Source organism: Podarcis erhardii, assembly GCF_964252035.2.
Source record: "Podarcis erhardii genome assembly, chromosome: 13".
Taxonomy (NCBI): domain Eukaryota; kingdom Metazoa; phylum Chordata; class Lepidosauria; order Squamata; family Lacertidae; genus Podarcis; species Podarcis erhardii.
The window spans coordinates 40,008,151-40,031,284 of record NC_138502.1 but is presented as its reverse complement, the minus strand read 5'-3'; the positions used below and the strand labels follow the sequence as shown (position 1 = coordinate 40,031,284).

The 23,134-nt window shown below is 44.9% G+C and overlaps 1 protein-coding gene across 6 annotated transcripts in view; it reads left to right on the top strand.

Annotated features, from left to right (window-relative positions):
- The first annotated feature begins 5,572 nt into the window (after positions 1–5,572).
- GPATCH8 (G-patch domain containing 8) overlaps positions 5,573–23,134 on the top strand; it is an 82,757-nt gene continuing 65,195 nt past the window's right edge. For 2 of the 6 annotated variants that reach the window (XM_081837596.1, XM_081837599.1), the window contains exon 1: positions 5,668–5,723. Coding sequence is in view for 2 of the 6 variants with exons in the window: in XM_081837594.1 (XP_081693720.1) it covers positions 5,679–5,723 (45 nt within the window). In the remaining 4 variants the exon portion in view is untranslated. Of the gene's footprint in view, positions 5,724–8,002; positions 8,034–23,134 lie in introns of all 6 variants that reach the window. The other 4 variants (XM_081837597.1, XM_081837600.1, XM_081837595.1 and 1 more) reach the window with 3 other exon arrangements.

Sequence of the window (23,134 nt, the reverse complement as noted above, 5' to 3'; positions counted from 1 at the left end):
AGGGTAATGCAGTTCTTGGCCCGAAAAAAGACTTCTCACCCCTGGTTTAGGGCTTTAAAAGTTGAAGATCAACACCTTAAATTGAGCTGGAAGTTTAGAACAGGCATTATACGTTTGTGACAGCTTAGGCTTGTCAGCAGCTGAGCAACCATATTCTGAACCAGCTGAAGTTTCCAGAACATCTTCAAGGGCAGCTGCACATAAAGCTCATTAAAGTAATCTAATCCAGAAGTCACCAAAGCATGAATGACAGTAGCTGATCCCTGTCTTCCTGCAGCGGGAGCAGTTGCCATGCAAACTGACGTTGAGAAAACCCATCTCAGACCACAGTCGCTACCTGGGCATCCAGGAGCAATGTGAGCCCTCCTGGCTCCTGCAGTGCAGTGGTCCTGATCCCCAAGGGAGGGGGCATGACTCTGTCAAGAACGGATATTTCTCCCATCAACCACTAGTCAGCTGTGCTTCCTGACATTACCTCTGCTTTATTTGGACTAAACTAGTGTAGCAGTTCGAAAGCACATCAAAGCGCAAGTAGATAAATAGGTACCGCTCCAGCGGGAAGGTAAATGGTGTTTCCATGCGCTGCTCTGGTTCGCCAGAAGCAGCTTAGTCATGCTGGCCACATGACCTGGAAGCTGTACGCCGGCTCCCTCGGCCAATAAAGCGAGATGAGGGCTGCAACCCCAGAGTCGGTCACGACTGGACCTAATGGTCAGGGGTCCCTTTACCTTTACCTTAGTGTAGAATGTGGCTTAAGACATGGGTGGTATATACATGGAGGCCGCAAGGTTTTAGTGGAACATAGATAAAAGTTTGCTAAATTGATAGAATTAAGGAGTTTCTAGGAAAAGGGTTCTAAAAGATCTACCTTGGATTCCCGTAGTCGTGCGTGCACTGTGGAACGCCCTCCCGCCAGATGTCAAGGACATAAATAATTCTACAATCTTCTGTAGACATGTGAAGGCAGTCCTGTACTAGGATGTTTTGATTTGTGGCTGTTCTGCTGCTGCTGTTGTGTTTCTATATATTATGTTGGAGGCCACCCAGAGTGGCTGAGGCAACCCAGTCAACAGATGGGTGGTGTGTATGTGTGTGTGTGTATTTTTCTGGGGGGGATGCAGGGGATGCATACCCCTAAACATTTTGTGAATCTTTGTACTTTTGTCCATTTACTGTATTGATTTTTCCCAATTTGAACTATAAATTGGTGATTTTCTTGAGTCAAAATTAGAGTACCCCTAAACATTTTTTAAAGCAACACACACACACACACACAGAGAGAGAGAGAGAGAGAAGAGTTTTCTAAATTGATAGAATAAAGAGTTTTTAGGGAAAGGGTTTTATGTTATAGAATAGATAGAAAAACCACCTGAACCCACCAACAGGTGGGGAAACAAATCAAAGGAAAAATTAAACCCTGCACACTCTCTTCTTCTCTCTCCACATTCCAATAGGCTACAGACTTCTACCCATCCTCTGTTCTCTGACACCCTTCTCCTGTACTTCCTTTGTCCCCCTTGATCTAACTCTCAAAAGGCAAGTCACTGGCAGATATAGCCTCTGGGTACTGGCTTGCAAAACACATTCAAGGAAGGTTTTAATCCTCAGCTCCACCTGGTCTTCAGTGTATCCACATCCATAACCCCAGCAGAGATGCAAGATACTGTATTATATTTTTTCATAGCACAATACAGTACAGTACAGTTTATAAAAGCAAAGCCCATACAGTCTAGATAACCAAAGCTCTTTTTCTTCACAAAGTCAATACTGAACAATGAGGAACCATGGCAGATGCTTCCACAGTGTTGCTTATGATGTTGCTGTAATTGTCTTCTACACACATTGTGTCTAAGCTGTGTGAACCTTCAGAATATAAGTGAAAAAAGCAGCCAGAGGAGGAAGAGAGGACAGAGGGTGAAGAAAGAGCTGTGAGTCATGGGGGGCTCTTTTCCCATCCTTTGGACCCCCAGGGAAACTCAACAAACCAGCTGTACTTGGAAATGGGTGTGCAGAGCGCAGCTGAATGGGACACAGCTATGAGCAGCCTAAAGGAAGTAGCATCCATCTTGGCCCTGCTCATAAAAAGCAAGTCTAAAGATTAGGGTGATGTCCGCTCTTAGTACAGCCCTCCAGTGTACACTAGTGGCCAAAATTGTGGAACCTCCTGCATTTCCGAGGTTTGCTGGCTCATAACACCACTTTGTTTTGGAGTAATACCAGTGCTTTTTTTTCCTGTGGGGACGCAAGGGGACGCACACCCCTAAACATTTTGTGAATTTAACGGGAGAAGAAATTCACTGTATTTATTTCCCCTGATTTGAACTGTATTTATTTTCCCCCGGTGGTGATTTTCTTGAGTCAAAATGAAAGTACCCCTAAACATTTTTTAAGAGAGAAAAAAGCACGGAGTTATAACCATAAAATTATATATCAAGGGAAAGATAATTTAACGAAGAATGTAATGCAGTAAGTTTTATGAAGGATTATTTATTACAACAGCAGTCATAAAGAAGAAACGTGAAACGCACACGAAAAATGAGATATACAGGTTAAATTGCCGTGTTGGCACTTTGTGATAAATAAGTGGGTTTTGAGTTGCAGTTTGGGCACTCGGTGTCTACACGGTTTGCCATCACTGCAATAGGACTTACCAGGGCCAGCCCAAGACATTTTGGCACCTGAGGAGAACCCCAGAATGGTGCCTCACCCGCCAGGAATTTGGGATGTGCTGGTTCTATGGGTCCTGCTACCTGAGGCAGTTGCCTCACCTGGCCTCATGGGTGGGCTGGACCCAGGACGAACATCAGAGGAGACGGTGATAAAATTCCCCAGTCAAACGCACTCTCGTCTGAGACCTATGGCTCCTTCTTCGAAAGAGCAGTGCAGAGAGAGAAGGGGAGCCGTCCAAATGCTTGGAATGGCTACATGGGTGATGGTGGGGCGTGTACACAATCTTTGGGAGAAGCCAGGTGACATGTTAAGAGGCTTACCTCAGGCGTTGGTTACCTGAACACACTGAGGTGTTCTGAAGGAACTCAACCAGAGGCAGAAAATGTTTATGAAGCATGGCGGTGTGACAGGGACAGTGGAGGACAGAGACGGCCTTTTATATTAAAAAAATGTATCTTCTCAATAGAGAAAGGGGAAGCTGTTTAATTGCAGGGGCCAGCAAACTTTTTCTGCAGAGGTCCACTGTCCCTCAGACCTTGTGGGGGGCCGGACTATATTTTGAAAAAAAATATGAATGAATTCCTATGCCCCACAAATAACCCAGAGATACATTTTAAATAAAAGTACACATTCTACTTATGTAAAATAACACCAGGCAGGCCCCACAAATAACCCAGAGGTGCATTTTAAATAAAAGGACACATTCTACTCATGTAAAAACACGCTGATTCCTGGACCGTCCACAGGCCGGAGTTAGAAGGTGATTGGGCCGGATCCAGTCCCCGGGCCTTAGTTTGCCCACCCATGGTTTAATGTGTTGTGAGCAACTAGCGGGAAAACTGAGAATTAGGAGCTGGGCGAAAAGCCACACACACAGTCCTGGCTGTCGTGATTCTCAGGCCCGATTAGATTTCTGAAGTCTGTGGTGTTGGGTTTGATTCATAGAGGAATATATTAGAAAACTTTTTTAAAACAACAACAACAAAAGAACCTCCAGGGGTATTTTGAAGTCTTTTAAAAGAAAAAGAAATCAGATCAATAAGCTGCTCATTAAAATTATTATTATATATTGATCTATATATATTATATTTTCCCTGACAGGGACTTAAGGTGGCGTTCAGATAAAATAAGAACACCTTAGAAATATAAGGGGAGGGGTAATAATTAAAAACATATATAAACTACCTCCATCGTTCTGCCCGGATACTGAGGTCCAGTGCCGAGGGCCTTCTGGCAGTTCCCTCCCTGCAAGAAGCCAAGTTACAGGGAACCAGGCAGAGGGCCTTCTCGGTGGTGGCACCTGCCCTGTGGAACGCCCTCCCACCAGATGTCTAAGAGAAGAACAACTACCAGACTTTTAGAAGACATCTGAAGGCAGCCCTGTTTAGGGAAGCTTTTAATGCTTAATAGGTTATTGTATTTTGGTGTTCTGTTGGAAGCTGCCCAGAGTGGCCGGGGTATAAATAATAAATTATTATTATTATTATTAACCATAATGGAATTAAGACATACCGAAAGTTACAATAAAGACCACACGGTGCCAGCTGTTTCATTAAAACAGTGAGTTTCCAAAAGCCTGGTGGAACAAGATCTTCACCCACTGGCAGAAGAACAAGGAGGGAACCAGTCTAAGTTCTCTAGGGAAGGAGTTCCCATGTTGTCTGGGAGGAGCCACCACCAAGAAGGCCCTCTCCCGCGTCCCCACCAAGTGTCCCTGTGAGGGTGGCAGGAGTGAGAGAAGGGCCTCCTCCCCGAGGTTCTCAAAACAGGTCAGGTTTGTATGAAGGGAACAGAGCCTTTCAGATACCTTGGACCTGAGCCGTACTCAATTATGAATTAAACGAATGATAAAACCCAGGATTTAAGCGTAGCTACTACAACTGGGTGATTGCCTGCATCCACCCCCACCCCCCGACAAAGGCAGCATAACTGGACATGAGTTTCCTTTCCAGCTCAAGATAAAAAGCAATTTTATGGAATTTTAAATATTAAAAAACACACACCCTGCAATGGACGCGTGAGGTCCCAGCTAAAAAAAGAATGGCAATTTAAGCTGATGGAATATGTGCAGCTTGCAGACTTAACATATAGAATAAGAGAAGAACATATGTTTACAGAAGATTGGAAAATGTTTATTGAATACATGGGGGGAAATTGTGTACACTTGAAAACGTTCGCAGCATTAAGATAATCCCAACAATGTAAATACGTTTTGATGGATGTAATAATGGAATACTGAATGGTTTCGTTTATGTAAAATATGCAGGGATTTATGATATGCAAAATGAACCATGGAAAGAGAAGGGAAGTCATTGATATTTTAAGGATGCTTAAATGAGTATTCTAAATTGTAAATTTTAAAAAAGACATAAACACCCTGCCAGCCCCAGGAAACTGCTCTATTTTTCTGCTGACGTTATAGTGCTGCAGACTGCGGGGGTTACCACAGCCCTGCAAGGCAGACCACCGCTTCTGTTGTAGGTCAGCCATGTGGGGCTGAAGCTCTTTCGGCCGGAAATCACAAAACACCCCCGAGGTTGCAGCAAAGGCCAATCTATTTAAATCCTCCTTCTCGCAGTCCAAACGCGGCATCCAGCCGCGTGCAAAAAAAAAAAACAACAACAACTGGCGCATTGCTGACTTGTTGCCTGCCGCGCTTCAAAAAAAATTAAATTAAATTAAATTCCCTTACTCGGAACGAGACCCGAGTTAGAACGAGAAGCAGCTCCTTTGCAGCCGCCACTTCCACCTCCGCTCAAATCCCGGCTTGCCTCCATAGGCGGCCGAAGAGAACCCGGAAGTCGAGAGCCACCGCTAAGCCTTTTACTTTACTCTCTGAGGCGTCTCTTGCTCTTTCTCTCTCTGCGCGCGCGCGCGCGCACAAAGCGAAACGAGACCCGCCGTCCGTCCGTCCGTCGGGCGGGCGGGCGCGCGCACGTCGAGCGGCGTACGGCCCCCGTTTCCTTCGTCGCAGTCTCCTGACTAAGGTAGAGGCGAACCGAGGCAAAATGGCGGACAGGTTCTCCCGCTTCAACGAGGACAGGGACTTCCAGGTAACCGATGTCCGGCGGCGGCGAGAGAGAAAGAGAGAGAGAGGGGAAAGCCGGCTTTGGCCTCTTTGAATCCCTCTTCTTCCTTGACTCCTCGGGAAGTGGCGAAGCCCCCCCCCCCAATTCCCCCCATATTACCCCCTCCCCCAGCTTAGGTTTGCTGAGGCCTCGCCCTAATAGGGGGTCCCTCATCTGCCCCCCCCAAAAAACCTTGTTTGGGTGTTGAGATATGTGTGCGAATCCTGCCCCTTTGGCTCTTCCCGAGTATTCCCCTGCCCCCCCCATTCTCCCAGCCAGGTGCGGTGGGGCTGGCTGGTGTTTCCCCCTCTCTCCCCAGGCTGGTTTTCCTCCGATCTGGGCCTCCCTTCAAGGATCTGGGTGGGATGGCGAGAGATGCGCTCCCTTGTGTTGCTCCTCCACCACCACCAGCAGCAAGGAAGGCGAGGCGACTCCCTGTTTTGCCGTTCCTATCCGTTGCCATAGGAGATCCGGGGAAGAAAACAGGTCTTTGGGGGGGGGGGGGCTTCGAGGGAGGATCAGCCACGTCTTGCTCCGCCGCCTTCCCCTGACTTTTAATATCGGAGGTTAATTTGAAAGTACCTATTTTGTTCCCCGCACCCCCCACTCTCCAGCCCTAGGATTACCGAGTTTACGATGCTCCCGTCCTTCCCCTCCTTGTCACTCTCCGAGGACAAAAAAAAAAGGGAGTCTAGAATAATGAGCGTCTTCAGGCAGTTACTGCTCTTTATTGTGTAACTCCCTCCTACAGATAGGGATATGGTGTGTTTTTGTGTGTGTTGTGGTGCCCTAGCTCAACTATGGGAGTTTTGTTACCTTTCTGCTCACACACAAGTTTTATGTAAATATGAACATCTGTTTTTTGTCTTCGGTGAGTGCTTTGGGTGTCTTGTCTAAGGGTCTCCCTTTTTTATGTTGAGAAGGTGAGAATGGTAGTACAGAAAATGAAACGTTGAGATTGAGCGACACATGATAGAAAAATAAGGCCCTGGCCATATTGACTGGTCAAGTGGGGGAGGGGGAGGTCGTATCTCTTTACATTAAGAGGACAACTCTCCTTTTTATATATATACCTGACTCTTGCTTTCTTGACACAGAGGAACAATGAGGATGGGGAAGCAAGCCCCAGCTGTCAGAGCTCTGTTCAATACCATCCCTGCCCTGCAGGTATCTGGATGAAGGATTGCATGCACCTCTTTTTATTTTGGCTGTTGTTTATTTTTTTTTCTGGCTAGACGATAATTGAACAGGCAATTTTGAGGTATAATTTCCAGTTGTATCCACTGAAATTGGAGAGAGTGAAGTTCTGTGGGAACTTCAGGATTCTCCTTGTGATTTTTGTCGCTCTCCTGCCAGCCCCAAAGGGGAAAGTGTGGGGACAGAGGGGTAGCTTAGATTGTCATTTACTGGACTTACTGAGGATACTGCGTTTGGTATGCATTAGTAGTAGTGGCTGATCTTTAGATGGGTGTTCCAGATGGTTATGGTCACTGAGTCTCATGGTGATGGCCTAATTTGATAGGAAAATCATAATTATGCATGTTGCATAATATTAGACAGGTGTCTTGACAGAGGCCTTCCTTGCAAATTACTTCTTGATAGGCTGCAAAAGCTTGAAATAAACACAATCTGTTCCTTTGGAAATAAACATTCATATGCAAACTTACGTTGTCCATTTGCACCATTTGCCTCTTAAAACTAGTTGGCATTTGCTAAATTTGGGCATCTTTGCTATAGCATACTAGCACTGTGGAAACGCATTGAATAATGCATAAATATTGGGGTGGTGGCTTTCTGTTATCTGGATGAAAACAAACCCTTTTGCAGCTTCAAAAGTACTGCATTACAGCTGCATATCCTGGTTAACAGAAAATTTGGGTCAGCGGATAGATTCTGACTGATGCACAATATTGTTGGTTTGTGTGTATGTGTTTGTTTTGCTTTGTTAGATTTCAGCTCCTTTTTTAATGCTATATGAAAATAGCAGTCATTCCAGCAACCCGATTAAGAGGGATTTAGGGATCTTCAAGGTAACTGGGACAGTGCATGGAAAATACAGTTTAGCATAGATAATTGTGAAATAAGATGTCTGATGGGGGCTGGCATGCAAGGTCTGCCTATGCAGAAGTCATTTTTGAAGTCCTTTCTGCAGCAGTAGGAGCTTCTGAACTTGTTTTAGATCTGAAGAAGCCATGTTTATCCTCGAGTTGAATGGTTATTTCTTTAACCCCACCCTCCCCATCCCTCTTATCTGTCCTCCATAGGGGAGATGCTGCACAGGATTGTAGGATGATGGTAAGCTTTTTAAAGAAGTAGTTTCAATTAAACAGTTAACTTTTGAAAACACCATCAAGGTATAGGGTTAGTTCTTGCTAGAGGCAAACAGAGGAACTTATAAAGCACTTAATTTGGAAAGTAACAGAAGGATTGTGACTTGACAGGGTCCACATAATTAACTGCTGATTAGAAATTTGACTCTGGTCTTGTAGATCCAGTAGTCTGAGGGATTGCTCTCTTTGAAATATAGTATAGTGATGGAAGTAGTATACTTAAGGGGCTGTATACTGGACTGGAGTATACTGCATCCTCACATTAATCTTTTAGGTAGCTATTTTGCCACTTCTGTGGTATGATGTAATGGTCAAATTGTCTTGGAAGTCCCCTCAAAAAAAATATTCTCTCTTGAATTGCTCTACTTGATGAGGCTGCAATGTCCTCGTAATTCTAGTTGGAGCTTATTTACCCCAGGTTACTTCCAGTCATAGGGACACAGGTGACGCTGTGGTCTAAACCACAGAGCCTAGAGCTTGCCGATCGGAAGGTCAGCGGTTCGAATCCCCGCAACGGGGTGAGCTCCCGTTGCTCGGTCCCTGCTCCTGCCAACCTAGCAGTTCAAAAGCATGACAGAGTGCAAGTAGATAAATAGGTACCGCTGTGGTGGGAAGGTAAACGGCGTTTCCGTGTGCTGCTCTGGTTCGCCAGAAGCAGCTTAGTCATGCTGGCCACATGACCTGGAAGCTGTACGCCGGCTCCCTCGGCCAATAAAGCGAGATGAGCGCCGCAACTGGATCTAATGGTCAGGGGTCCCTTTACCTTTACCTTCTTACTTCCAGTCATGCCTGCTTTTTAACTGGTTCCCTTAGATGGGTTCTCTGTGTTTTCTCAAAAGAGACCCACAGCATTGTCTTCTTGTTTTGAGAAAGCAAAAGAAAGACTATTTATATTTATCAAGCTGTATAAACGTAGCAAAAGATGTGTCGCTTATTCTAATAGAAGATCCCATTGTACTTAATGTGGCAAGGATTTGAGTGGGTGTGTTAAAGCATTTAATTATCTTTAGTTAGCCAGTTCTCACGAAATCTTTAAGCAGAAGCTCTGTGTGTGCAAATTCATGCTTAATGGAGAGATGGTACTGGGACACAAGTTGTGGTGATAATAACAGAAGAGGCATCAGAGGATGACTGAGCTAAGACTCTCTTGTAAAAAAAACCAACCAATAATTTTATATAAGTTTTTAAATTCATGATGATCCTCAGTTGTTAAGGTTAGGAGTGTAATATTTTTGTTGTTTAGTTGTCACCTTGCCGACAAAGGAATGTAATATACTTAAGGCATATACATGGCTCCCTTATAACTAAATTTGCAGGGTGGATTACAACAAGAATAAAAACCAAAAAACCAAAACTGTAAGGTAGACCAATAACAATTAAAAGCCGCCCCCCAAAAGTTGCAAAGATAAAACTGACTAGAGCAGATTAAAAGGCTTAAAAACTAAAAAGGTATCTTCTGGGCACTAAAATAACATATTTCATTTATTTAATTAATTTATAATACCACTATATCATTAAAAATATAGAGAAAGATATAGATAAACAGTGCCAGACAAGCCTCCCTGATGAAGGCATTCTGTAGCTGAGGTGCCACCACTGAGAAGGTCCTTTCCCCAGTGTCCCCCTGTCATACCTCATCTCTTGGCAGGGCACCCTAAAAAGGTCTTCAAAGGATGATTTTATGGCCTAGGTTGGTACATAGGAACAGCTTGCTGGATCACGCCAACTAAATGCCAGTGGGAAACTGGTAAGCAGCACAAGAACACTCCCTTCCTGTGACTTCCAGCCACTGGTATTCAGAAGCATTACTGCCTCTGGCTACGGAGGCAGAGCATAGCTGACTTGGCTAGTCTCCACACATTAATCTTTCAGGTACTCTGGTCTCAAGTCGTAAAAGGCTTTAAAGGTCAACAGCAGCACTGTGCATTCGGCCTCGAATGGACAGGGAGCCGCTGAAGTTGGCACATCACCAAAATGATACTGTATAGTCTAAGGTGCACAAAGCATTCGCCGAATCATCTTTATATAAGAACTGCCAGTGACCTATTGTAATATGGTTTTATCTGTTAAGCAATTTTCAGTAATGCTACTACTGCTCCCTCCCTGTTTCCTGTTAATTTCTTCCAGTGGTTACTAGAATGATTGTTCACTATAAGTAAACAGGTGGGGAGAGAATCTACCCTTAGTGACAAATTGGTTGTTCGGAATTTGGGATGTGGTATACAGTATATGAACAAATTTAATAAATATTGTCAGGATAAAGAATGAGGCATTGAAAAACTGAGTGTAGTGTATTTGAAATAGAAGATTTAGGATCTTGTTTCAGTCTTATGTGTTGGGTCTTCTAAGCATTGCATTTATTATGGTGAATTATGTTTCTGATAAGGTTTTGCAATATAGTGGTGCCTCGCAAGATGAAAAACTCGCTAGACGAAAGGGTTTTCCGTTTTTCAAGGTGCTTCGCAAGACAAATTTCCCTATGGGCTTGCTTCGCAAGACGAAAACGTCTTGCGAGTCTTGCGAGTTTTCCCCCTCCCCCCCCTTTTTCTAAGCCGCTAATAGCCGCTAAGGCGCTAATCCGCTAAGCCGCTTATGGCCGTGCTTCGCAAGACGAAGAAACCGCTAGACGAAGAGACTCGCGGAACGAATGATTTTCGTCTTGCGAGGCACCACTGTATATGTTTGTAGGGTAGGCTAATGCATAGAGAAAAAAATTAATGATTCGAACTATTTAAAGTTATTTGTATGCCTTTATAGGAAGCTTAAACTTTTCTATAGCCTGCCTGTGTCTCTTCATAGTTCTGTCCTTGACCGTCACTTTTCCACCCTAAGATACACAAAAGGTCTCCTACTACCTGTCCTTTCTTCTTTACTTTTTCCTGTGTCTGGATAATCACCAGAAACTTACTTGGTTCTGTGCTTTTCTCCGGCAAATTCTTCATGCATTGTATATGTAACAAAATTTCTTAATATTCCTGCCTTGTTACCCCCATCTTTATCATTTTGCTTTTCCTTATATTGTGTCCGTCAGCGTTAAAATTGAGGAGGTAAGCTCCTTGTTCGAGGGGTCTACTGCTTTTGCTTATTTTATTGTTTAAAGCACCTACTATACTGATGGCGCTATATAATAACAGTAAAGCAAAATGTTAATCGTAGTGAGATTCCAGGAATATTGCTAGAATATTGCAACAGCTTGTATTAGGACCTTGCAGAAGAAAGTCTGCCTTCCTCCCTTATATTCCTACCTTAAATTCACCCTGCAACTACATAGATAGCGTGGAAATAATGTGGTTAATTTGTCTGTTTTTGTCATGCATGCCAGATGTTTTTGCAGAGTCTGCGAGGCATTACCATCAATTCTGAATAGCTTTCTGGGTTACAGCGTTGTAATCTCTTGCAAAGTCTGTTGCCTAGTCTGAAAATGTTTACCACCTAAAAACTAACTTCTTCTAGTCTTTCTCTTCTTAAAAACATGTTTCTCTGTGACCTTTACAAAAGAAGGCAACAAAACTTACTAGCCCACCTGCCCTCATGTACCAAGTTGATGATTAGTGCCTAAAAGAGAATGGGGTATTTCATTTATATCATGAGCAAATAGCGGGTGAAAAATCCCTTTAGGCCAGCAAGTCTGGAAATTTGTTGTTGCTTAGTCGTGTCCGACTCTTTGTGACCCCCATGGACCAGAGCACGCCAGGCACTCCTTTCTTCCACTGCCTCCCGCAGTTTGGTAGCTTCAAGAATGCTGTCCAACCATCTCGTCCTCTGTCGTCCCCTTCTCCTTGTGCCCTCCATCTTTCCCAACATCAGGGTCTTTTCCAGGGAGTCTTCTCTTCTCATGAGGTGGCCAAAGTATTGGAGCCTCAGCTTCAGGATCTGTCCTTCCAGTGAGCACTCAGGGCCGATTTCCTTCAGAATGGATAGGTTTGATCTTCTTGCAGTCCATGGGACTTTCAAGAGTCTCCAAGTTTGGAAATATGCTGGCACAACTCACAGATCATGTAACCTTGATTTCAGAAACTATATAGTCACAACGTAAATTGGGTCAGTGAGTCAAAAGCAGGCTAGCAAACATCCTGTAGGTGACCAGGCAAATGTGAGTTGCCTTCAACAGGGAAGCTTTACCCACAAAGGAAGTTGGTCCTTGCCTTGCATTCTCTTTTCTTCTGTAAGAGAACCAAACTCTGGAGGAGATGAATGTGACCCCATTGACTATCTGTTAAAGAACTGGTTTGGGCACTCCTGTGTGAATGCTTAAGAGTGGTTCTGGATAACACCAGATGATTAAAAGAGTTAAATGCATCTCTGTGTTAAAAAAGCTGTATCCGTCCTACCTCTTTCAAGGATTCTCAAACTTGTCTCCACACAAGTCAAACTCAGCTCAGTGCAGATCCTGGGACCTTGCAAACAGGGACAAGGATTGCTGGAGGAGACTGAAGAAAGTGAGCTTGTGTCTTTTGGAGCCTGAGGATATGTGTGGCTGATTGCTATGTGGGAACACAGGATCTGACGGGGAGGAGTTACAGCTGAGAGGAAGCCAGGCTGAAGGAGGAGTTAGCAACCAGCAGCAGTCAAGCTTAGCTCAGTGCAGATCCTGGGATCTCGCAATCTGAGCTCACAAACAGGGGTGTTTGCAAGGACGTTTAGTGGGGGAGTTTAAGGGGAAGGCCCAGAGTTCTGTCTCTTGCTGTGCAAAGGACCAGAGACATGGAGGGCAAGGGAGCTGCTGCAGTGACCTGTAACACCTGTGCCATGTTTGTCATTCTGCCAGAGAACAAGCAACAGTACACTTGTAGCAAGTGCAAGCTGGTTGTCATGCTGGAAGAGAAGGTGCAGCAACTTGTAGCCCGCCTAGCCACACCTCAAGCAACAGGACAACATGCAGAGTTACGTGATACAGCTGAGTTGACTGGGATTGAACACCGAGATACGATGGGGTGCCCCCAGGGTGGAAAAAGATTGCCCATTGCAAGAGTCTAACCCGTGGTCAGCAAACTTTTTCAGCAGGGGGCTGGTCCACTGTCCCTCAGACCTTGTGGGGGGCTGGGCTATATTTTGAAAAAAAATAATTGATGCAAGAGCACCATGAGCCCCGGTGGCTGCTTACCTGTGTCTTGCGAGCAGCAGAGGCTGGCGGCAGCGGAGGGACAATGAGTGGCATGCAAAATGGCTCTGGAGAGGGGCTGCTTAAAATGGCGACCACTCAAGCGCTGCTGCTGCTGGCACCAACAAAGCCCAGCCCCCTTCCTCCTCTAGGCAGGGCTGGTAGAAGCCAAGAGGAGGGAGGGAGGAGGTGCTGGCGCTGCCGCTGTGGGAGGGAGAGAGAGGGAGGGAGAGGGGAAAGAACGTGCATGCTGGTGATCCACACATCGATTCCCAGACCGTCCGCAGGCTGGATCCAGAAGGCAATTGGGCCTGATCCGGCCCATGGACCTTAGTTTGCTGACCCATGGGCTAACTTCTGGAGGAATGTGATACACAGAAGTAGGACAGTCACAAAACACACTTTGTCATTAGAGTTGCAAAATCGCTTCCATGCTCTCACCTTGGACATGGATTCTGGGCCAGAGGAGCTAGGACAGCAGTTCCAACCTTAGAAGACACAAAGGTGGCTGTGAAAGGTACAGTGCACAGGACGATTATTGCCACTCCCCAGAGGAGAAAGAGACAGGAGGAGATGGATTTGGAGGAGTCCTTTTCCATTCTTGATCTAACCCCATCAGATCCAAGGCTACTGATCGTGGATGAGTATGCTGATAACGTACTTGCTACCTTCCGTGGAGACAACATTAGAGAAAGAGAATTGCAGCCTAGAGATGACAAGCTGGGAGGAAGGAGTAGGAAGTACTCAAACCATAAGTTTTCGGCCTTTGTAATTTAGCCCAACAATATCAAAATAAGCTCCAATAAACAAGAGGGGAAGACTTGAGAATGACAGAAGCAGACCTCAGAACACTCCAAGCAGCCTTTGGAAGGCACAGCCCATAGAATGATTCCTGCTGCTCCCCAGAGGAGGAGGAGGAGACGAGTGGTGGTGATAGGTGACTCCCTGTCTTGGAGAACAAGTGAGGTCCCTACAGACTGGAGGTGGGCACATGTCCCCATCTTCAAAAGGAGAAAAAAGGAAGACCCAGGTTACTACTGACTGGTGAGCTGGACATCGATACCAGGGAAGGTCCTAGAACAGATAATTCAAAAGTCGGTCTGTGAGCATTTAGAAAACAGTGCTGTCATTACTAAGACCCAGCATGGGTTTCTCAAAAATAAGTCATGCCGAACCAATCTGATTTCTTTTTTTGATGGAATTGCAAACGTGGTAGATCAGGGAAATGCTGTGGACATAGTGTATCTTGATTTCAGTAAAGCTTTTGACACAAAAGTTCCCCATTATATCCTCAGGAGGAAGCTGGTAAAATGTCAGTTGAAAGAGGTAACTGTTAGGTAGATTTGTAGCTGGCTGATTGACCGAACCCAAATGATTCCTTGTCATCCTGGAAAAAAGGGACAAGTGGGGTGCCGCAGGGTTCTGTCCTGAGTCTGTTGTTGTTTAACGTCTTTATAAATGACTTGGATGACGGAATTGAGGGAATTTAAGAAGGATGTTGACGAGCTGGAACGTGTGCAGAGGAGGGCAACCAAGATGATCAAGGGTCTGGAAACAGCCTTATGAGGAGCGCTTGAAGGAGCTGGGAATGTTTAGCCTGCAAAAGAGGAGACTGAGAGCAGATATGATAGCCATCTTCAACTATCTTAAGGGCTGTCACATGGAGGAGGGAACAAGGTTGTTTTTTCCTGCTCTGGAGGGTAGGACTCAAATCAATGGCTTCAAGTTGCAAGAAAGAGATTCCGACTACACATTTGGAAAAACTTTCTGACAATAAGACCTGTTCAGCAATGGAACAGACTCCCACGAGAAGTGGTGGACCCTCCTTCCTTTGGAGTTTTTAAACAGAGGTTGGATGGCCATCTGTCATGGATGCTTTAGCTGAGGTTCCTGCATTCCAGGGGGTTGGACTAGATGACCCTTGGAGTCCCTTCCAAATCTAAGATTCTATGATTCTAAGTTGTTTTTTCACCTTCAATCCAGGGCCATTTTTCATCTTGGTTCATAAGTACACACTTGCTATCATTTGTATACTCAGGGCCTGTTTACCGATCCAGGGCCTGCTATCTTCAGAACAATTCTTGCCTAAGCAAACAACAAATTCCAGGGTGCTTCAAACACACACCCTTGCTAGCTTTCTTTCAGGATCCGTAGCTTCTCTAAGAGGCACTGAGCTCCACCTACAAAAGGTACTAGCCCCACAGCTGTTCACTTTAGTAAGCAGAGTAAGATTTTTTCAGTTAATCTCCTTGCTCTGAACTTGCAGAAGCCTTGGGATGATCTCTGAATTGTTTAAAGAAAGATGAAGCCAAAAACAGTTCCGGGGTTATTGATTCAACGTAAGCTCTCATACGGACAAGCCTTCAGCATCTCATCTCCACTGATAACTGGATCGAACCTTCAGCAGCAAGCTGACTTCCCCTGCCATCCAGATTCTGTCTGTATGTGGCTCAGTTGGACTTATTGACCTTTTCCTGCCTAGACTATGATGCTTCCTCTCAGCCTTTTATGTCTCTTGCTGGGTTCCAGATCCCCCTCTGCTTTGGAGGAGGGCAGCAGTTGTCCTATACCTTTGACTATAAATGTTATGGTAAAATCTGGGTGCGAGGCTGCTCTGCCACCCAGCTCGTCGGACTAAGTCTGCGGGTCCCTGCGGAGGAAAATGAGCTCAGCCGGAGACAGGAGCAAGCTGCAGAAGATCCAAGTTTATTGCGCAACAGGTTCAAGGTGAGATTGAACAGCGAGAAAGGGGTGACATGAACTTTTGAAACTTCCCTCCATGTCCCAGAACACAGTGCAAAATACATCCCAGTTACATCATGAATACATTAAGAAGAGGTTGGGTTACACAGGATTAACATATGGAGGAGGGAGGGGGGAATATGCAGAGGTGGAGATATGCGCAGATAAGCACATCCTGAGTACCGGTGATGAGAAGACAATGGTCCATGTACTGGCATTGCCCGGAGGAAAGGCTTGGCAGAGTGATTTGACAGGATTAGGGTCTTGACACCTTGCTTGAGGGATTGTGGAGGACAGGGGAGGTGTCATGGAGTCCTAGAGAAATTGAGCAAATTGGCACGTTGATTTTCTATGAATTTTAGAGATTTTAGTCCCTTTTGACATTGACAATTGGAAATAAATGGATATATTGTAGCGAAGAAGAAGGTGAAGAAGACATGCCCCCCCCCCGTATCAATAAACATCAAAACAGTTTGCACTTTTACATTCAGGCTGTGCATTGAGAGCGGCATCCCAAAACTGAGCTCTTGGGTTGCACAGTTTTCTCTCTGCTTTCAGGTTTCATGCACAAATGACTTGCAAGGAATTCCTCTTACTGCAGTGTCAGGCCTCATTCTGCCTTATTCCATTGATCAAACTGTAGAGACAGAATGTGTAATAACAGCGGAAAGGAAAGCTGCCTCCTGCTGCAGCCTTAAACCGAAACCTGATTGCTCATTATTTGTTTCCTCCCAGATAACATAACGGAATGAAGATTGTATTCCTCAGGCTACAGTTATTTTTTTATGCAGCGGTGTTAGACAATGGGAGGGACACACACACACACACGGCACAGTAAATCTTGACAGATTTAGGATTGTAGGAGAATCTTGCTGCTTTCTTGGATAAGATTTTTCCTCTATAACCCCATCTTTAAGGGTACCCAAGCCTCATTTTGAGTAGCTCAAGCTGCAAAACTCTTTGAAGCTCACATAATGCTGCTGTAGTGCAGATTTGAAATGTAGGGCAATCATTCCCCACTCCACCTTTATTGTATGCAAAGACAAAGAAACTGACTGAAGGGGACAGGTGCGGAGCAAGCAGATTGCCTCTCCATCAGTGATACCTCCTGCTGTAGCTCCCATGTTTCTTCTGCTATCTTATGACTGTCTCATTTGTTCCAGCTCTTTTCTTGCTGTCCACCCCCTCTTCCATGCCTTGGTAGCTGCATTTGTGAAGCCATGTTTTAAGGGCTGTATAGAACTTAGAAACAACCAGTTCCCACTGAAGGGCTTTCGGCTCCGTTTAATAGGCAAGGCAATAACGTTTGCAGGGAAGAGAGGCAGAGGCAGGCTTTGATTATTAAGCAGTGAGGATGGGCTAGGAGAGTGAAGTGAGGTGAGGGTGGCTTAAGAAAGGCTTTGCAGAGGAAGAGGGACTTGGAGAGGCTGTGTCAGCATTGTGTATAGGCTCTGTGTAGGATAGTAGAAAGACACAGTGGTGGGCGTGGGAGAAGGAAACAAAGGGAGCCAACACAAGCTGAATTTGCACAGGCTGAAGGGAGTGGATAATGCCAGGAAAGCTTCATGAAGAATTGAAGCTGCTGTAGAGCAAAATCAGAAACCCAAGGGAGGAGCACAGAGGCTAAAGATGAACCTCAAGAATAAAATAAGGAGGTACAGTACAGCTAGAAGGCAAGATGCCCATGGAAGAAGAAGAGACTAAACAGGAGGTGATGGTCTGTTGACGAGGGATTCAGAGTGCAAAAATCAGGTTGTGGAGATTCTGAAAAGGAGGCAAGTTTTTGGCTTTGGCTTCTTAGATGTGGGAAATGAAGGTAGGCAGAAGCCACAGTGGTTGAGAATGGAGGAAAGGCTGCTGACAGTGGCAGGAGGGGGAGAGTTTCAGATGAAAATCTGAGTTTAGTCGCCACTGTGTAGCAGGCTGCTTCTAAAGAGATTTCTAGATGCTTTTCACAATGGTTTTGGGCAAAAGAGGAATGGTGAAACAATAGAATTTATTCCTAGAGAACTTAATGACTGAAGAGGATATAAGAGTTTTCTAATTTAACACATAACACCTTTCAAAAAATTTTAGGGTGGTTTACAACAATTCATAAAATGCAATAAAGTAGTGGTAATTAATTTTAAAAAGTTTGCAACAGTAAAAGAGGCAGTACAGTAGAACCTTGACTTACCACTGCCCCCCCCCCCCCAAACTCGTGAACAATCCAACTCGCGACCGCGGCAAACCTGGAAGTAAATGCCGGGTTTGCCACGATTCGCGCATGCACAGAAGTGGCTTCTGCCAACTGCATATGTGCAGAAGTGGCTGCCGCTATCTGCACATGCGCAGGACAGCGCTACGGCCGAATGTGCAAGCACAGAACAACGCTTCTCCCAGCGACCCTGTGCTGCACTGTGTTGGTTTAGCGCAGCGTGCAGGAACTCGCCAAGCAGGCGACTCGATTCAGGGGCGGCTCGTGGGCCGGTTAAACGACCCCCATGGACCGCTTGTGGCCCATGGGCCTTAGGCTGCCAACCCCTTCTGTCGAGCTTCCCCAGAGTGTGCTGTCAAGGCTGCGTCATCTGCAAACATCATCTCTCGGATAATGGCCTGCTACACTTTTGTCTTGGTGTAGAGACGTGCCAGGTTGAACAGACTCTCATTGCTCCTTTAGTGGATGTACACACTGTCTTCAGCTGAGCACCAGGGAGAAGAATATGTCAAAGAGAGTTTCACTTCGCTGTTTATAGGGAATGCATCTGAAATTATTTGCCATTTCGTTTGGCACCCACACCCTAGGTCCCAGGAGCCACATGGCTCCTAGCATTCCTGTCCCAGTTTCTAACACTGGTGTTGTGGTACTTTCATTGACATTTGCTAAGGACACAGGAGAATCATGCTCACTGCCCTGGGCTCCGTTGAGGAACAGTAGGATAATTTTAAAAGATTTTTTTTCAATTTTAAAAAACCATCCTTGTGACAAAACAGAGTCTTTCCACTTCCCAGGACCACATGCCACTGCCTTTGATTGTGCAGCTTGCATGCCTCATATTTGCTTAGAGGGGAATGTTTGTAAAATGAAGCACACCAAAGAGAAATCTGTCTGCTCATGCAGTGTCACAAAGCAAGATCACTTGCTTGAAGACATAAGTGTCCAGAACACTCTGGAAGCAATGGCTAGTAGCTACAGAGCAGAACAGTGTCCTTTCATGACATGAAAAGTTAATGTCCAAGAGTAGTTAGACACATCTAAATTGTAACGTATTTGTACTGAATTTGTACCATAAGAAATATGATACATGATCTACTGCCATTTATAAAATTGAGACTTAAAAAGCCATGTTTTCTTGCCCTTTGTTCCTTCTCTCACATCTCTCACTTTTGCTGTGAAAGTGAGATTTTAAGAATTTGATTTAACCGATGCCTGAATGCAGTATGCACAAATGTATTAGAAAATATTTTTAACACAGAGTATAAAGTTAAATATATTTATATTACATACAGATATCACTTAAACCAAGTTATGTTATTGTCAGTAGGCATATACTAGAACTGACATTTTAAAATAAAAAAGATGTAATTTTAATGTGATGATTCTCATCTGACTTTCTACTTAATCACTGGCTCTTGTCTGCTCTGTGAAGTGTCCAAATATTGTTTGGCTGTTCTGTCAGGAAAATAATAGGTAAGTGTAAATGACAGGAGAGATGCACCAGGCTCCAATACTGGGGCAAGCATACGAGAGTCAGAGTATCGGATGTCAGTGGCCAAACGAAGGTATTTTTGCATATTGATCGCAGGCAATCTTCCACCCACAATCTGAAGTAGTATAGTTGATTAACAGTTATACCATGTGTGGGATTTACTGGCCTGGTCAGGGAAAACCCGGATGTATGGGAATGCGTTAGAAGAAGCAGCGAAAACAGCTAAAAAAGCTTAAAATCACTTTTTGAAATATGGCATAGCCAGGATTGTTGGTTTTTTTGGCGGGTAGGTTTTTTTGGTGGGGGACAGAACCTCTGATTTCTACTTATTTGGGGGGCAGCTGCCCCCCTGACCCTCCCCCCGCCACACCCATAGGGGGGCACAGGAAGGAAACAAGGTTGGGAGGGTGCCAGAGTCAGAAAAAGGTTGGGAAATTCTGGTCTAGACTAGGTTTTAGAAATATAAATTGTCAAGAGACAGGTTGCTGAGACCCAGTGGATCATGTATCATGGTCCCTTTCCTGTGATATGAAATGAGACCCCCCTAAAAGTGCCCTTGATAAGCATAACTCCTGTTGAAAGGCTCTAAGCAAGATGGTTCAGCAGCTTGCCTGCTCTTTCAGGAACAGCTTTGAGGCTTTAGTAGATGATAAACTGAACATGTTAACAGTGTGTTGCTGTTGTTCCAAAAGCTGCCTAAGAAAGCAGTGCAATATTTTGGTGGAGGCTTTCAAGAGATGTTTGCACAGATATATATCAGATACACTTGGCTTCCTTCAGCTCTGCTTACATACAGGATGCTTTGATGTGGAAAAGGGATGTTGTAGACAAGATGATCCAGAGTTAAAGTTCGGTTTATTGGTTTGCTAAGTATGCAGTGTTTACTTTTCTACAAAAATGGTAATTGTTTGATGATCCCTGGGCTTCTGAGATAAAAGCAAAAAATGATTGTTAAGTCTCTGCATTGTTCAGAGCAGTTTATTAACATCGTTTGTGCTGTGAACGCAAGTCTCTGTTACAGTTCTACTAAATTAATTCTTGGAATATTTTAGCTTTTTCTCTTTTTGTTTTTTGTCAAACAGGATGACTTGATTTACAACCAGTGAAAAGGTTACTTTAAATAAGTTTTAAATCAAGTTTAAACTGCCTGGGCAGAGGACGGTAGTGCCTGCATCTTCTACCAGTCTGCTGTTTGCCTACCTGCAAATCCCTGAGCTTTTGCCCACATGGTTTGATTTCATGGTGATGTAAGATTACTTGAGGGTGGGCAGTTCCATGCTGCCCTGGCTTTATATGGGCCATCTGGTTCAGTATTGTCTACTTTTAGGAACATTGGTTCTCCAGGATTTCAAACAGGAATCTTTTCCAGTGCTACCTGGAGATCCCAGTATTGAACCTGCAGCATTTTCCATGCAAAGCAGATGTTTGTTTATTTGTTTTATTGTGCAGTGGAACCTCAGTTTTTGAACATCTCGGCTGCCAAACATTTTGGAAGCCGAACGCCGAAAATCCGGAAGTGAATGCTTCCATTTTCAAACGCGCCTCAGAAGCCGAACAGTTTCTGAGGTGCGTTTCTCAATTTTCTCCATTCACTTTGCCGACAGCCCTTTGATTTTCAGTTTTCGAACGTTTTGGAAGTCGAACGGACTTCTGGAACAGATTATGTTCAAAAGCTGAGGTTTCACTGTACTTGTTTTTTTGCCCTTCCTCACAATTGGAGTACAGAGGAGTGAACAACAGAGTATTATATATATGGCACAATTAAATAATAATAATGTAACAGCATCATAACTTACAAAGTAGCAGTGCGAGCAAGATGATTAATTACTTTCCAAAAGCCTGGGTGATCCAAGGTTTTTACATAAAGCCAACCCGGAGTTTGTGGGCACTAGAGAAGGCCCTGTGGGCCCCTCTGTATCTGCCAGTGTCATGCTGATGACCCTGCACCCTAGGAACAATTCAATCAGTACCTGTCTGCTAGATCTTGGTAGCAAAGATGGACATGGATTGAGAGGGCATGTGGTTGGCCTAATGCAGCGGTCGGCAAGGCTTACTGGGCATGGGCCGGATCACTCCTGCAGAGATCCTCCATGGCCTGGACTAGCACAGCACAATGCCGGAAATCGCATCTGTGCATGTCCGCAGCGCCGGACATCGCACCTGCACATGCCTAGATGCCGGAAATCGTGCCTGCGCAGAAGCGATTTCCGGCACTTTGGACATGTGCAGACGCAATATCCAGCGCCTGGGCATGCACAGAAGCGATTTCCGGAGCCGTGGAAGAGAGTCCCTATGCTGCGCTGTCCCGGTTTAGTGCAGTGCACAGGGACTCACTGAGCGGGTGGCTTGGTTTGGGGGCGGCTTGTGGGCCGGTTAAACGGCCTCCATTGGCTGCAGGTTGGGGACCCCTGGCCTAACTTCTTCAAACATCCATGCTGCATCATCAGGCCATGCCAGCTGAAACTGATCCTAGGAATTCTGAGCAAACAGTTTCTTAACACCTCCACTAGAAGCTGTGGCATAGTGTTTGGACTGCAAGTCAGAGTCTTTGCCCTCAAGGTGGTTTTACAGAACATGGCGCTGCCAAGTTTCCAGACGACCTCTCTGTGGTTTAAGAAGTCCTCTCACTGCTCCAAAACTTTCTGCTGGGTGGTTCAATGAGGATGCAGTGGAGCTGGAGAATTAAGCCCCCCCCCATTGCCAAGCTCCTCCCAGAAGATTAGCTTGTGTAACCCTATTAATAAGCATGTTCTGTAAAAGCAGCTGTACCTTGTCTTAAGCCACAAACAGGCATGTGGTCTTTGCAAGTATGCTAAGTTCATGTTGCTCCCACTGCAGACAAGGCTCTCTTCTCCTGTAGCAATTCATACTTTGTACACCACTGTTTGAGTGGTATATGCCATGGTAAACTTGGAGGGGAGATAGGCATTCCCAAATACCCAGGAACACAAGGCATGTGTGTACTTGGCTGCCACAGTTGGCCATGAGTCTCCGGCAGCTTTCCGCTGCTTGTTGGAGACACGTATCTTCTTTTTATATGATGTTCATCACAGCAATTGCTGTGAAATTTCGAATGTGAGTTAGCTCTGGGGGTACATTGTCTAGTCATAGCTCATTTGAACTTGCTCTTTGCTTCAAGCGTAAAGCTTTCTGCTTCTAAGGGGTACGAGACGGTTCCTATAGGAAACAACTTCTGTGATGTCTCACCTAATAGATTGATGTGATAGATAGGAAAGAGGGTGCCTTAAAGAATTTAGATGACCCCCCCCCAAAGGAGAGGGAATGGTCACTGTATACGACATATGATGTAGAAAACTAGATGTATCTAATTAAAACAGTATTGCGTTTCTCCCCTATCATTTACAAGTACTCCCAAGTTAGAATATAATGAAGTTTTCTGAATAGAATCAAAACACTGTTGAGTTCATGAATCTTCCAGGGTTTCATTTTTTTCTTGCTTCTTGAGGATTTTCATGTAGAGCTGGAGCCTTGGGGGAAATACACAGCTTGATTCTCATGATTTGGTGGCAACTA